Raw genomic sequence first — 16165 nt, 5'->3', positions numbered from 1 at the left:
TCATTAGGGGCGGGCTTTGAGGTTTCAAAAGACCCCTCCAGTGTGCCTCTCTGCCTGCTGCTGTCAGCGGCTTCTGCTGCCATGCCTCTGCCCCACTGTCATGGACCGGGTTAAATGCCTCTTTAAAATAGGTGGCCTTGGTCATGGTGTTTTATCACAGCAATAGAAAAGTAACTGAGACATGAGGGTACTCACATGTACACATAAAATAAAAATAAACATGTTCTTAAAATAAGAATTCATAAGGGCCGGGAGGGGTCGAGGCAGGAACATCAGGAATTCAAAGTATTCAGGATTATTCTTGGCTACATACATTGTAGGTTCTTCTTGCCTGAGCTACATGAGGCCCTGTCTTAAAAGAAAATCTACTCCATTCACTCCACTCTCAAGAAGAGGAGGAGAAGGAGGAGGAGAGGGAGGAAGGGAAGGGAAGGAGAGGGAGGAGGGGGAGGAGAGGGAAGAGGAGGAAAGGATGAAGGAGGAGTAAGAAAAGCATGAGGGAGCATCCCCCCCCCCGCCCCCGTCTGTCTGCCTGCAGTGGAGGCAGGGAATAGCCTTGACCAGACATTAGTCCTGCTGGTACCTTCATCTGGACTTCGTGTCCTCCAGACTCCTGAGCGGCGAATTCTTGTCCACAGGGACCTGTCTGGGGTGTGCTGCACACCCTCACATTGGCTTCTGCGCTTGTGTAACCACACAGGTCTTGCTCTCCCCACGTGCAAAAACGATACGAAATGCCCCATTTTAGCCGAGAGGAGAGTGGCTGCCGAGAGTGTGCTGTGGCATGCTGTCCTCTGGGCATGACACAGCCACTCCCCACTGAATTCAGAGCAGCTGTTGATCACATGCACGAGAGTTTTGCGGCTTCCTGGGAACCTGGACTCTACAGTGAGAATCCCATCGCTGACCCTTGCTTTTCCCATCTCAGGTTCTGACATGCAGGATTTGAAGGGTTGGGTGACAAGGTTTCTGCTGGCCCATCAGGGACAGACAAAGGAGAATTGGGCCACCTGCGTTCTCTCGTGATGTTTCTCTCTCTGTTCTCTTCAAGTCCAGCTTTCACATTCTTTGCAAGGGTCCTTCCCTTCCCAGAGGCACTAGCCTCTTTCTTCCTCTGGGCAGTGTGAGAATTGTGCCAGAGAAGTGTCTGTAATGTCTGTGAGGCCAGACCAGAGCCACAGCCACAGCCTCCAACTCAGGGGCAAGCTCTCTCTCTCTCTCAGTGTTTTTAGATTTATTCTTTTTTTTTTTTTTTTTTTTTTTTTTTTTTTTTTTTTTGAGACAGGGTTTCTCTGTGCATAGCCCTGGTTGTCCTGGAACTCACTCTGTAGACCAGGCTGGCCTCGAACTCACAGAGATCCGCCTGGCTCTGCCCCACCCCCCATGCCTGTCACTTACTCATTTATTTTTGTGTGTGTGTCAATGCACTACATGTGTGCAGGATCCTGTGGAGGTCAGAAGAGGGCGTCAGATCTCCTGGACCTGGAATCACAGATGCTTGTGAGCTGCCCTGTAGGCCCTGGGATCCCACCCTGGTCCTCTGTAAGAGCGGCAGGTGCCATCTCTCTAGCATGCCCCTGCCTCTGGCCTTTTTGGTTCTTTCCTCTCCCATCTCAGGCCTCCCTCTGATTTCTTCCACAGAACTTACTTGCTTACTTATTTACTTTTTTTTTTTTTTTTTTTTGTAGACTGCCTCATTTTATCACAGACTGGCCTTACAGTCACTACGGGAGAATGACCTTGGACTTCTGATCCTCCTGCCTCCCCCTCTCAAACTCTGTGATGACAGGTGTATGTCACCACACCTGACTTCACAGAACTTTATTACTAAAACTATTCTTTATTTGAAAGTAATTCACCAGTCACCCAAGCATACGCCTGCAAGGAGAACATGCACATAATCTAAATTTAAAAAGCACTACTTCCTGTGACCTCTAGTGCTCAGTGGTTACAGGAAAATGGGAAAACCCATTTTCCACTCAGTGATTAACGAATTCATTAGCTGGCAGAACCCGCAAAAGCGCATTAAAATTCTGACAGAGGTTTATCATACATAAAAATTAAAAGTCGATCACATCTCTTGGGGAGAGCACTGGCTGTGATATTCTTTTGTCCTGAGAGAATCTTGCCTCTGAGATGGAGCTCAGAGTCAGAGCCATCCCACTGTTTCTGTTTTGTGGTGTAAGCTGTGAGAAGCTATTTCACCCTGTTTCCCATGTGGCGTGGGGATGGGGTGGGGTGGGGAGCCCAGGTGAGCCCAGGTGGACGCTTTGAACTTTTCCCTAGTGTGAGGCCAGGAGCCACAAGGTGATCATCAGTGAAAATCCAGAAACTACAGACAGTGCTCGCTATGGGTCTGAGTCTTGACCTCAGGGTAGGGTGCTCGTACCCCTCAGCTAGGTGAGGACCAGGTTCTTCTTGCTTTTCCTGTCTTCCTATCTCATGGGGGTGGGTAACCTGGGGAGGTCCCGCTGGAATCAGAAGGGGAAGGTGACCTGTCCCTTTTAAGTTCTGCTGAAGCGCCCACGGTCAGTTCCAGGTATGCAAGCCTGATGGTCCCAACGTGGACAATGGGACCTGGACCAGATACATGGGAAAGCTGGGGACGCTTCCTGGCAGCAATGGTGTGCATGGAGAGGCAGGACACCTACGGTAACCACACTAACAGTCTAGTCTCGGGTGCCAGGCTTTAACCCGCCACATCCAGGTAACAGAGGTGATCTCCATGTCCAATCACAACAGATGGGGCAGTCTAATTGGACAGCAAGGCACATGCTTACCGCACATGCACAGACCCAGCTCTGCAACCTTCCTCATCAGGGTCTACTTTCTCCACCAGACCCCGAGGGTGTTTCCAGAGTGCATTCTGGAACATCGAAATCCCGAGGGACGTGCTTGCAATCTGCGCACGAGTGTGTGGTGACCAGCGTGCGTGGCTAGAATGTGTGGGGCTCAACACGTAAGATGTCTGTGCTAGGTGCCAGTCTCTAGCGTGCTTTGTGTGTATTTCCGTGTCCAGCGGGTGCACGGGAAAGGTGTATGCAATGGTGTGAGCCATGAAGTGCAGTGCGGACGGATGGATTCCTGCTCAGCATCTGCTTCCACCTTGCTCCTGCTCTGGGCTCAGCTCACTTCGAACGAACGCAATGGTCCAGCCCCAGGCGCGGGAACAGGCCGCGGGTTACCATGGTAACAGATGCTCCTCCAACCCGGCGCCACAGAGAGCTGCTGCGGCCAGGCGTGGGAGAGGGCTGAGTATCCATACCGGCGACATGGGGGAGGGGAGCCGCGTCCCCAGAACCGAGATAAGCGGGGTGTCCCAGACACGCCCCTGGGAATCGTTTGCATGCCCCAGTGCTAAGAGCTATTGTAATTCGTTGGGCAGCGGCGGGCGTGTGTGTGTGTGTGTGTGTGTGTGTGTGTGTGTGTGTGTGTGTGTGTGTGTGAGATCGAGGCACCTGGTGTCCCTCCTGCTGGCCATGCACTTGTCCGTTAACCGTAGCTCAAAGAGCTCTGTACCTCATCACAAGCTGACCAGTTGGGTTTAGGAACCTGCAGATCTTCCTCACGGGACCCCGTCAGAATACGAAATGGAGGCTGACCGGGTGATTGTGGGTCACAGGCTCACTGGTTTGTGGAAGGACTCAACTCCATCGCAGTAGCACCTCTGGGAGGGCTGGCCAGGTCTCACCGGGATCGAACTCAGAAATGCCCATCTTTATTTCGTTCAACGTGGGGAAGTTGGGTGAGACTAATTTCCACTCACTCATCCACCCATTCATTTCAGACTGCGGTGTCCTGGCCGGCGGAGCGAGAAGTACCTGGACACGCAGATTCCCAGGCCCACCCAGACATGGATTCCAAGGTGTGCGCGCGATCTCATGGGTGTGCAGCGTGCGCTCCGAGTTTGTTCTGCGAGGTGCTCAAATCTCAGATCTACTAATGGGGCACCCTTGGTGCAGAGTGTGAGGAAGCAGGGATTTCCCTGAGGGGATTCTGAACGAGGCTTGGGCCTCAGCATCTTGGTTCTGAAATTCTCTGTATTACCGCATTCACTTGGGAGCACCCTGCCGACATCCCGGAGGCTGGGTCTGAGCAATCAGAAGCTGCCGTAGTTGAGGTTGCTCTCTCCCACTGCAGAAGCAGCCTGGGAAAAGCTTTTCCGGAGCGCCACCTCCTGGTGACAGCCGGCATTACAGAATCAACAGTGAAGAGGCTGGGCCTCTTGACAAAGGGGGCTTTCTGTGTCCCCGCACGGACCACCCAAGTGGGTCCCAGGATGCTTCATATGCTGCTTCCGGTTGATAAAGGCCAGTGAAAGGGTGGCATATTTCTACCACTGACCAACCATGTCCCTGTGGCTGCGGGATGCGGGGCATGGCTTTGTTTCCGTGCGTGGGGTTTGTGCAGAGTCTGATCTGGGCCAGTGACACACGGACCTTTGGGCAGAGGACTCCCGACGCAGTGTTGGGGAATGTGCTGACAGCCCAGGAAAACCGAGCATCTCTGTGGCAGCCTGGGGACATGCTTGGATGCTGGCTCTGGGGAGGCCAAGTGCTCTCTGCAGACCTTCCTGCTCTGGCTTCACAGATGACAGAAGAGGGGGCAGGCAGGAGCCCCCCCCCCCCCGTGACCCCCAGACACTCACCTGCTCTGTTGTGTAGTTAACATCTTATTTTAAATTCACCCCCCCCCTTTTCCTACTTAAACTTATTTATTGCCAGGTCCGGTGTGGCACACTTTTAATCCCAGCACTTGGGATCAGAGGTAGGTGGATCTCTATGAATTCCAGGACAGCCAGGGCTACGTAATGAGACTCCGTCTCAAATTAATTAATTGATTTATTGTGTTTATGTGTGTGCCTCTGCACTTGCGTGTGCACTTGACTGTGGAAACCAGAGGTTAACATCAAATGTCTTCCTTCATTGTTCCCCAACTTATTTCTATTTTTGGGACTTCACAGTACAACCCTGGCTGTCCTGGAACTCGCGCTGTAGACCAGGCTGTCCTTGAACTCACAGAGATCCGCCTGCCTCTGCCTCCTGAGTGCTGGGATTAAAGGCGTGCGTCACCAGTCTTGCTTGCCTCCCACTTTGATTTTTAAATTACATCTTTGTGGGCTGGAGAGATGGCTCAAAGGTTAAGAGCACCGGCTGCTCTTCCAGAGGTCCTGAGTTCAATTCCCAGCACCCACATGGTGGCTGACAACCATCTGTAATGAGATCTAGCACTCTCTTCCATATACATAATAAATAAATAAATCTTAAAAAAATACAAAAAAAATTACATCTTTGTGTGCGTGCGTGTGTGTTCATGCACGCTCCAAATTGCTGCAGTGCACAGGTGTGGTCAGAAGGCAACTTCCAAGGAGGCGACTCTCCGTCCACCATGGGGACTCTGGCTATTAACGCTGGTCATTGGGTCTGGCGGCAGGCGGGCGCCATCCCCAGTGAGCCACTTTCCCTTCGCCTTGTTTTTTCTTGAGACAATGTCAGTGTTTGGTTACAGACCTGCACCGTTCTACCTGTTTTTTTTTTTTTTTTTTTTTTTTTTGTCTTATTTTGGTTCAGTCCTGGTTTGGTCCAGTCTTAGGTTCCTAGGCTTGGGAAGCAGGCATCTACCCACTGAGCCATTTCCCTGGCCCCTGGGGTTCATCTTAAAAGGAAACAGTAAATAATGTGCATATGTAAATTGTCAAAGGTGGTGCTAACCAGAAATGCCAAGCAGGGGAAACAGTTGTGGCACCATTGGGTGTGGCCATGTGTGTGTGTGGGGGAGCTGGGACCTGTGAAGGGCAGATGCTTGGCTCAGGAGGAGGAGCCAGAAACCCTGCTTCACAAACAAGCAGGCTTCCTGGAGGGGAAGGAGGGTAGGGACCTCCTCACTGTTTTGGCATCTGTCATCCCGTCTCTTAGGAAACATGTTTGTGGATTCTAACTCTCATCACCATGGCCACAGTGAGGCTTGTTTGCTTGTTTATTTGAGATGGGGTCTTGTTTGCTTGTTTATTTGAGATGGGGTCTTGCTGTGCAAACAAGACTGGTTTCAAACTTGCCATCCTCCTGCCTCAGCCTCCTGAGAGCTAGAATTACAGGCATGTGCTGCCTTTCTGGGTTACGATCCCTGATTTTACAGATGAGAGAGTTAAGACCCACAGGAAATTGGCAACTTGCCCGGCACCGAGGAGTTGTTCTGGGCAATTCCGTATGTGCCTCAGCTCTGTTTCCCACAGGAGAAGCTTAGTTCTGCAGGGAGGAACCCTCAGGAGTAAGATAAGGGAATGTCAGTCAGCTCTACCAGATCTCCATCCAGCGAGGGCGGCTCCCAGGGTCTGAGACTGGAGTGAAGCCTGTGTAGGGCAGGGCTGGAGCCAGAGCTGGTGTGTGTGTGTGTGTGTGTGTGTGTGTGTGTGTGTGTGTGTTTAGTCTTCTCCAGAACAGACCTAAGTGATTGCTGTCAGTTCCAGGCCTCCAGGCAGGGAGCTCTGGAGGATAGGTCAGGCCGCGTCCCAGGTACAGAAGTTAAAGCCAACACAGAAGCAGATCGGGGACGGGGACAGCCTCCAGCCTCACAGTTGGTCACCTGAGGAGTGTATCTGGCACAGTCACACTGGGAGTCATTCTGGAGGGAGTTGGGCCTGTCCATCACAGGCCCTCTGCAGGATGGTGACGTCCCCTGTCTACATCACATTGAGTGCCGACCTGGGCACTGTCTTCCCTTGGGTAGTGGTCAGTTCTTATGCTCACATACAGAGAATCAGCTCCAGCCAGGAAGCCAGGCCTAGGGGAGCTTGCCTGTTGGGGGCCAGGCTTGGACAGGTTTGACTATCAAGCCCATGCCCCCCAGACACAGCTCTCAATACGGAGAATGAATAGGTCTCCCGCTGCAGGCCCTGGTCACCCAGCCCTGCGCCCCAGCCAGTCACCCTGGCTCTGTTTGCGCTTCCCACCTTGTATGTTTTTGCTGAGCGCTGTGGCCCACGGACCACACTAGCTCCCTGTCAGCTCACAAAGGGCCTCCTCATTCCTTTTCCTCTTTTAGTGCAAAGATCACCCTTGTGCCAGGATCGGCATGGCCAGCCAAAGGGGCCTACCTTGCAGCAAGAATGAACCTCTTCTGCTGTGTTTGGCCACTGTCTTAAGGACTTAGCTATTTATGATACACCCTTATGGATTCCTCTCCCCACATTGGCTCCTGCAACTGTTGCAACGTCTGGGTGTCAGTAATGGGATTTGCGCCCTATTCCCAGGGTGCTTTGCTGGACAATGCCCTCTTGTGGCAGATGTCAGAAGCCCAAAGTTGCAGATGCTCTGGAGAGACAGAAGACCAGAGCACCAGGGAACAGAGTGCCCTCCACCGTCCAGTACCCTGCCCTGCCCAGGCTCAGCCCTACAGGGCTCGGGCATGCCCCCATGTGGCCCCAGGGGCAGCGCTGTCTCCAGGGGAGGGCTTTGTGGGAGGGAGGGGGTTGAGGTGCTGGTAGTTGGTTTAGAGTGGTAAACCTGGGTAGGTGGTCTTATTTCCAGTCAATAATGTGTACTTGTGAGCTGACACCATGAGGGAGGGAGGGAGGGAGGGAGGGAGGGAGGGAGGGAGGGAGGGAGAGAGAGAGAGAGAGAGAGAGAGAGAGAGAGAGAGAGAGAGAGAGAGAGAGAGAAAGAGAGAGAGGGGCATTGGTAATCTGGGGAGGCTGGGTCCATGCCTGTCTAGTGAAGAGTTTGACAGCCTGCTTGCAGCCAAAGAGAAAGCTTCGAGAAGCCTCTTGGAAAAACAGGTATCATGTTTTGGCACAGGAGAGACAGGTCTGGGGAGGAGATGACGCAGAGATGAGGTCGGAGGGGAGCCAACTGGGAAAGTTCCTGGCTCTCGTGACTCCCAGGTGGATCCTGGAGGATCCAGGCAAATACACGCAGGTTGTTTGGGGGTGGTGGTGGTTATGGAGACTCTAGACTAGGCGTCCAATCTGTGACCCCATGAACTGCATGCATCCAGGACAGTGATGACTGCTGCTCAACCCAGAACCATAAACATACGTAAAACACGAGGTTTGTTTGTGATTATTTTTGGTAACTTAATTACCTGTGAAGCTGTTGTATTGTGATATTAAAAGGTTGGTCTAGACCCCGCTTCTGCTGGAGGGTGAGTGGGAAGGGAACACTTCTCCAGGCCTGGCTCTGGAGTGCACAGACCTCAGGATGGAGAGGAGATGCAGCCTGCTAGTCTTCTGTCAGACTCTATCCAGAGGCAGACGAGGGCTGCCATATTTGGGGTGACACGCCTTTCCCAGTGACAAGTGTGTGGGTGGAACCCTTGGAGAAGAAAGTGGCGGAAAGACACTTCGTTTAGCTCTGCGCTGAGTCTGCACCCTGATGCCAGCGCCTCCCTGAAGTGATCTCGTGTTGGCAGCCGCCGGCCACGTGGGAGAATTCACACCTCAAGAGTGGGCAGGCGCTACATGTCTGCACCTTGGCTCCTTTCTTTTTATCTAGGGAGTGGTTTCGCAGACAGACTGCACGACCATCTCCTAAGGGGAAAAGTCCTCTGTGGACGCAAACCGCCTAATCTGTTTTGCTTTAGTCTCCTTGACTGAGAGTTTGATGTCTGTGGTGCCCACTCCTTGGCATGCAGAAGAAAGAACAAGGCTGTGAGTGTGTTCTGCACACTCTGGCACGGTGGGATGTCATCACCTCCCTGCCTGTGTGGGGACCAGAACCTGGAAGCAGGTTCGGAAATGACCGCATGTAGACTTCGCTCTGTCGCTGGTGTGCTGGGATTAGTCAGCTGAGGGCGCTGTCTTCAGCATTCTTACCTCTACGAGGGAGTTGAGTGAGAAGCTCTTTGGGGTCCTGTCTGGATCCAGCATTCCTCACCTCCCACCTATATGCTGGTCCTGTCTTCTCAGTGAGAGACTGGTCCCCATGTCTCCTCGTCTTTGCCCTCTGGCAAGGGACTCTAATCTGGTCCCATGGTCTGACAAGCCATTGCTCTCCTGATGAGTCTTATGTGTGAACTGCCAGCCCAAGTCACAGTGGGTGTCAGGGTCCTGGGTACACAGTGTTCTTCTGCTATGGCTTCAAGTGGATGCCTCACAGGCCTGGAAGATGGATCTGGATCAGAACGACCTGGGGCCTCTGCCCTTCCAGCATCTTTGCATTGAGAGTGCCTCTGCCCACTGTGGGACCCAAATCTCAGGCCACCCTTCTGCTGTCTTTTCTTATCCCCTGCACCCAGGATCTGTTTCCATTCTGAATGCCCAGCCTCCTGAAGGAGTCCTCATCTTGTCATCCTTACAGCACCTCTATCTACCCTTGCCTGCTTGAGTGTCTTGTCTGGCCCTGGGTTGGTGTCTTCTCTGGCCCTGGACTGAGTGTCTTGTCTGGCCCTGGGTTGAGAGTCTTCCCTGGCCCTGGATTGGTGTCTTGCCTGGCCCTGGGTTGAGAGTCTTCCCTGGCCCTGGATTGGTGTCTTGCCTGGCCCTGGATTGGTGTCTTGCTTGGACTCTGGATTGACTTAACCTCCTCACTGGTTTTGTGCTTCACTCTGGATCAAAGTCCTACTCCACCCACCGTAGTTTCCCTTGGGTGCTCAACCCTTCACACACCCTCCCTTGCAAACAGGAATCTTGCACACACCCTCCCTTGCACACAAGCATCTTGCACACACCCTCCCTTGCAAACAGGAATCTTGCACACACCCTCCCTTGCACACAAGCATCTTGCACACAGGCATCTTGCACATAGGCATCTTGCACACAGGCATCTTGCACACACCCTCCCTTGCACACAAGCATCTTGCACACAGGCGTCATCTTGCACATAGCTTTCCAACCCACTGGCTCCTTTCACTTTCAGAATCTTGCCAAACCCTGTGTGCCTGGGATCCCCTGTTTCACCTTGTGCTGGGCATGGCGATCTCTTAGCCTCTCACCCCAGGTACACCCCCACCCCAGAGAGGCCTCTCTCAGGTTTAGGGACCCTAAATGCAGCCCTCCCCTGCCTCTGCCCGAGGACATCCCCGTTCTGCCATCATCTCCATGGGCACTGGCATGGGCTGGTGACCACTGTCCCTTCTTGTGGCCCCAAGTTACAAACAGGACCACTTTTCCTTTTCTTCCTTTCTTTTTCTTATGGTTCCTAGGATGAGCCCAGGACCTGTGCATGTGGCTAGGGGCTCCACCCCAGAGCCACAGCCCAGCCTGGACTGTCATGTTCACTGTGTGTTCCTGAGCCCCAGCCCCACCAGCCTGGCGTTGAGTAGGCTCCTGTTCTGTGTTTCTAGAAGAACTGAATGACTTTCTTCTGCTCTGGCCAACGGTTGGGCTGCATGGGACAGAGAAACAGGGTGGTCTTGTCACTTGTCATGCTGAGATGTCGTCAGAGTGAGGCTGGTTCCTGGGGCATTCTGGAACCAGCTAGTCTCGCAGTTCTCCTCAAACCAGCTCACTGTGAGGGCTGAGGTCCTCTCCACAGGAACTCGGGATGGTGGCAGGAAGGAGTGGTGCTGACTCTAGGTGGAGGCATCTAGAAGGCGGCAGGGTTGTGGTGGGATCTGATAGCCTGTCTGCTTTGCAGAGTTGTCCTCCAAGCCTGTGCTGGAAGGGACCTCAAGAGCAGTTCTCTGGCTGCCAGGCTGGTTGGCATCACTAGTGGGGTGGAGTCCAGAAGCTGTATTCTGGCTGCTGGGCTGGAGGTAGGAGTGGGTGAAGTGGGGGAGGGGAGGGGGAGGGCAGGGAGCTGGGAGGTGGGAGGTGGCCTGCGGGGGAGGAGACTTCAAGCTGAGAAACAGGAACCACCTCTGCCTTCTGGGCCTCTGAACTTGACTGAGTGGGGCATTATGTATTGACCAGAACCATTAGGATCCCCATCAACACCATCATCAAGTGGAGCTGACCGCTGAGTGGGAGAGCAGACCCTAGGAAAGACAGGAGGTCCAGTGAGAGAAGGAGAGAGAGGATTGTATCTCAAATCCACAGGCTTATGGGGGACCAGGGGCCCCAGTTGTCCCCATGAGCCCACAGGCTTCTCTCTCCACAACCCCACTGGGGTGTGTGCAGTGGCCTGGTTGCAGGCTTGCAAGCTCCCAGGTGTGTTCATGCCAGCATGGACCCCAGAGGAGGGGTGTCCCCGCCTCACCTGATCGGAGCATGGGTTGCAGGGTGCCAGGATGCCCATCGTTGGGCTCTGGCACAATGCCCAGCAGCTGGCACATGAGCTCATACACGTGGACACTCTCAAAGGGCTCCACCTCTAGGCCTGACTTGAAACTTGGACCCACAGCACGGAAGATGGTCTTCATATCCATGTCTTGGTTGTCGAAACCATGTTCACCCTTGTTGAACTGGACATTAATTCTCTGCAGGGAGGGGCAAGGGTTCTTGTTCGTTAGTGAGGGCCACACTGTCCCCAGCACCTCCTTCTCAACCTTTCCCTGCTCCCCAATGGGTTGGCACCTGTGTGGGTGGATGACTTTAGGAAAAATTTACATTGTGTGGTTAGACAGCTTCTAGACTCCTCTGAATTCTGAGACCCCAAAGATGGAGCCTCGGTGAATAACTGTGGACTACATGGAGGCCCTACCAACACTGAATGGGGTAGAGATGTCAGCCTGAGTTCACGGTTCAGGGTGCATGCCCATATGTGCTGCTTATGGGATGGGGTGTGGGCTCTATTTCCTGTCTCTCCCCGCGCCCCTCCCCCCCTGCCCCATGAGCCTGGGATCCCCACACTTTATCCTAAGTGCACACACACACGTACAACACACACCCTTGTTGCACAGTGCTGAGTGTGTCCCTTGGGTGGCTGACAGCCACTAGGGGGTAGATAGAATCAAGGTGCCACCCACAAGCCCTGCAGCGGCCCACTGACCCCGTGGATGACGTAGCCAAGGTCACTGTACATGAGCAGGGATGTGATCCTGGAGTTGTTGGCGTAGTGGAAGCTCTTGGGGAAGTCTTCCTTCTTGTACACATGCAGCCTGGGGTGGGCATCCTTGAGGACACTGTACACCTTCTCCAGCATCCCTTCCTTGGGGATCAGCATCCCATTGGGCCCGTAGTCTAACAGCTCAAACTCGATGTCCTGGAAGGTGAAGTTGGGGAATTTGTGGAACTCGACTAGGTCGCTGGCTTTCTGGTGGACTGTTGTCATGCCGTGGTCGGATGTGATGATCAGGTCGAGGCTGTCTGTGAGGCGGTGGCGCGTGATGCTGTCCCGGAGATAGCCCACAGTCCTGTCCACCTGTTTGACCATATCCTTCCTCTCCTGGGACTCAGGGCCGTATTTGTGGCCGGTGGAGTCTGGCTCCCCGAAGTAGAGAGTGACCAGGGCCGCACCCTCCTCCGTGAACCACTTCATCACGGTGTCCACGTTTTCCCTCCACTCAGTCTCGTTTTTGTAATTGTGGAAGATGCCTTCCTTTCTGCTCATTGTCACGGCCTCTCCTTGGTAGGTGACGTTCCCGCCAGGGTAGAAGAAGGAGCCGGTTTTTAAGCCCTGCAGGATAAGGTAGCATAAGCTCCACGAGCTGCCGGCTTCTCTCTGGGCCCCTCATCCGCTTTGCCCACTGCCTCGAGGCCTTTTGTTTTCTAGGTCGGTCTTATTTCACAGGGCAGGGAAAGGGACAATTCGTCCAGGGGACAAGCACCCAGTGTCGTCGAGCACAAACTGAGACTGTGCATGGGAAATGTCCCCACATGCCTCAGCTGTTTCCTGGCCTCCTTCAATGTCTTCTCCTCTGTCCACCCCATCCATCCACCTGCTCATCCACAGACCCACAAATCCTTGCTTCCCATTCTGTCTGTCTCCAGCCCCCTGTTTTCACGAGCCCGTGGTTCCTGTCAGTTGCTCCTGCCCGGTTCCCTCATTCCTGCCTCTGGATGGAGCAGCAGGGCAGGCTGAGTTCTCCCTTGGTTTTTTGGTTCCTCCAAGTGCCACATAACCGGAGTCTCTCACTCAGGTGCAAGTGGAAACATGGGCCGCGGGCTGAGGGTTGTTCCTGCCTTCCTGGAAATCCTCCCTTTGACCTGGCTGACTAGAAGCCTCACTTGAAAAATCCCCTGGGGCGTTGCAAATTGGGGTGATTCCTGGTCTCACACTGCACCTGCCTGTTTAATCTTTAGCGTCCAAATGCCCAGTGTTGGACTGGAACCAGATAAAGGCTCTTTGCTCAGCACTTCCTTATTGAGTTAGCTACCCAGTGTGAAGGTGATCCTCCTCTTCAGAGCCAAAGGGCCTGAGGGCATGGCCTGCCTCCCTCCCCAGCCCTCCTCTCCCTCTTCCCTTCCCTCCTCCCTCTCTCCCCCTCCCTTTCTCCCTCCTCCTTCTCTCCTTCCTTCATCGATAGGGTCTTGCATATCTTAGATTGGACTCAGACTCATTATGTAGCCAAGGATGACCTTGAACTCCTGATCCTCCTGCAGGTGTGCCCCACCACACCTGGCTTTCTGCAGGGCTGAGGCTAGAACCCAGAGCTTCATGCATGTCAGGCAAGCCCTCTGCCAACCCTGCTACGCCCTCAGTCCCGGTCTCCCTTGAGACCATAGCTGAGCCTGCATGGTCATCAGGAGCTCACTCAGCAGCCTTCTATCCCAGGAGGCAGGGATGCGTGAGTCTGCTGTGGATCCCCCAACATGGCCCCAGTTTCCCCGTGGGCAGGGCCATCTTACCTGCCTCTGGGCTGTGATCCAGATGGGTATGCTGCCGTTGTCCCACCACCTCTGGATACCGAGCGTGGTGTGGTAAGGCCACCTCACCTTGGTGGTGGTGTTGTAGAACATGTTGTGGACGACCCCATGGTTCTCGATGTATCTGCCTGAGAGGGGAGCAGAGGTGCAGGGCATGTGTGGAGCAAGCCCAGGGAAGAGACTTTGGGAGCCCACAGTCACCTGAAGGTCCTACAGCACACCCCCATGGGACAGCTGTGGAACAAGCCCTTGACCAGGTGCCACCAAAGAAGACTCCTAAAGGGCTGTTGTCTGGGCTCTGGATCCCACTGGAGGCCCCCTCCTCAAAGCAATGACCTCTCACTTTTGCCCAGGGTGCCTCCCATTTGCCACCCAACATCTCAGGCTCCTTCCATTGCCCCATCCTGAGGCTGACACTCACCAGTGACGATCGTAAAGTGGCAAGGGCTGGTCATGGTCACAAAGGCAGGAGTCATGTATCGAGCCTTTACCCCTTCTTGAGCCATGGCGTCCAGGTTAGGGGTGTCCACATCTTGGTCATAGTTCCAGCGGAAGCCATCAAAGGATACAAGGAGTAACTTGCGCTGCCTTTGGACTGGAGCCCCAGTCCCGCAGGCCAGGAGGATGGCCAGAGCCACGGCGAGGAGGACAGCTGAGTGTCCCATGATGGGCTCTTGGATGAACAGGTGCACAGACAGCTCAGGCCAGGAGTGGAGCAAAGTCCCAGGGTCAGCCAGACCTTTTATCCCATGCATCTCCAGAGACAGGCTGTCACCAGCCTAGACTTTGCACGTGAGGGGTGTGAGCCTGGGATGGCTTCTATCTCTAATGGAGTCCCCTGCCTCCTCCCTCCCTCTCCCTTCATCCTCCAGGGTCCTTCTGATGGAAGAGGGGGTCCTGTGTCTCAGAGCCTGGAAGGTTGACTGTCACCGGAAACTGCCCCCCAACCAGTCTTCACAGAAACTCCCAGCTCCTCTGATCTCAGAGGAGAACCCAGCTGGAGGCAGAGTGGGAGGACCTCTGTCTTAGTTAGGGTTTTATTTCTGTGAAGAGACGCCATGACCATGGCAACTCTTTAAAGGAAAGCATTTCATTGGAGCTGGCTTACAGTTCAGAGGTTTGGTCCATTGTCGTCATGGCGGGAAGCATGGTGGCACACAGGCAGACACTGGTGCTAGAGAGGGGCTGAGAGTTTTACATCTGGATTATCAGGCACCAGGAAGAGAGGGTGAGCCATTGAGCCTGGCTCGAGCTTCTGAAACCTCAAAGCCCAACCCCAGAGACACACTTCCTCCAGTGTTAATCCCTATGAGCCTATGGGGCCATTTTCATTCAGACCACCACAGCCTCCTCTCCAACCACTGATGCTAGAAGGCCTGGGGGTCCTCAGCATAGCTGGGTGAGGACCTGTGGGACCCGCTTCTCAGGCCCAGGTCTGCACTGACCCTAAGGTTAGCCTTGCCCACAGGACATCCCAGCCTGGGCCCTCTCCCCTCCTTGGTCTTGTAAGGAGCTCTGGGGTGTGGTGAGTGAGACATGATGGGGGTGGTGGGGGTGAGGGGTGGTGGGGGTGAGGGGTGGTGGGGGTGAGGGGTGGGGGTGAGGGGTGGTAGGGGTGAGGGGTGGGGGGTGAGGGGTGAGAGACTGGATGAGCAAGATGTGCAGGTTTGGCAGAAAGAAAAAAGGGAACCCTTGGGGTTAGTCATGAGGTAAAACTGAACTGCTGCTCTCCCAGCAGCCTTCCTTAGGACCCCTGCTCCGCGCAGACACAGCCAGCAGGGATAACCCTGCACGTGGTGACACAGAAGCCATCAGAAGCCTCTGCTGAGGTGCAGCCAACTCCCACAGGACACAGGTTCCCTCTTCTGGGACCCACAGAGATACTTTCTGATTCCTTTGTAGTTTTGGTGCCTGTCCTGGATCTTACTCTGTAGCCCAGGCTGGCCTTGAACTCACAGAGATCTGCCTGGCTCTGCTTCCCGAATGCTGGGATTAAAGGTGTGCGCCACCACTGCCCAGCACGAAGTTTTTATAGTAACAAAGAAAGTCATAAACCAAGAAGCTTTTAAAATACACTGGTGAGATCCCCAGAGAGGGCCCACAGCAAGCTGGGATCTCAGCTGCAATCGGCCTCGGCTGCTGTCGGATGACGGTCTGGGTTGGTGGAAGTTCGTGGTCTGCTAAGTCGATACACTGTTGCTCCCAGGGTGTTAGGTCTGCCACAGAGGTGGGCTAAAGATACCACATCACTGGTTCTCACCACTCAGACTGCAGATGTGTATATATATATACATGTGCATGCGCACAAATGTGCACACAAATGCATGCTTACACATGCCTTCCATATATTTGTACAGGTGTATATATTTGATATGTGTGTGCATGAATTTACACATGCATGTCCTGTGTATAGGTGTGTAAGTGTCTGATGTGTGTGTGTTGAGCACTTCCTCACTCTCTGGCACTCTCAGGCCAGGCACTTCA

The 16165-nt window shown here is 53.9% G+C and overlaps 1 protein-coding gene across 1 annotated transcript; it reads right to left on the bottom strand.

Moving 5' to 3' along the window:
- Nucleotides 1-10831: 10831 nt before the first annotated feature.
- Enpp7 (ectonucleotide pyrophosphatase/phosphodiesterase 7) lies at nucleotides 10832-14346 on the bottom strand. The gene is made up of 5 exons (XM_006990278.2): nucleotides 14103-14346; nucleotides 13664-13809; nucleotides 11865-12491; nucleotides 11133-11352; nucleotides 10832-10911 (listed from the first exon to the last, which is right to left on the bottom strand). Exons 1-5 carry the CDS (start codon nucleotides 14344-14346, stop codon nucleotides 10832-10834), a joined length of 1317 nt encoding a protein of 438 aa, XP_006990340.2.
- Nucleotides 14347-16165: the final 1819 nt, after the last annotated feature.

This window comes from Peromyscus maniculatus, chromosome 8, assembly GCF_049852395.1.
Source record: "Peromyscus maniculatus bairdii isolate BWxNUB_F1_BW_parent chromosome 8, HU_Pman_BW_mat_3.1, whole genome shotgun sequence".
Lineage (NCBI taxonomy): Eukaryota > Metazoa > Chordata > Mammalia > Rodentia > Cricetidae > Peromyscus > Peromyscus maniculatus.
Note: the sequence above shows the minus strand (reverse complement) of the source record. Positions and strands in the feature narration are given on the sequence as shown.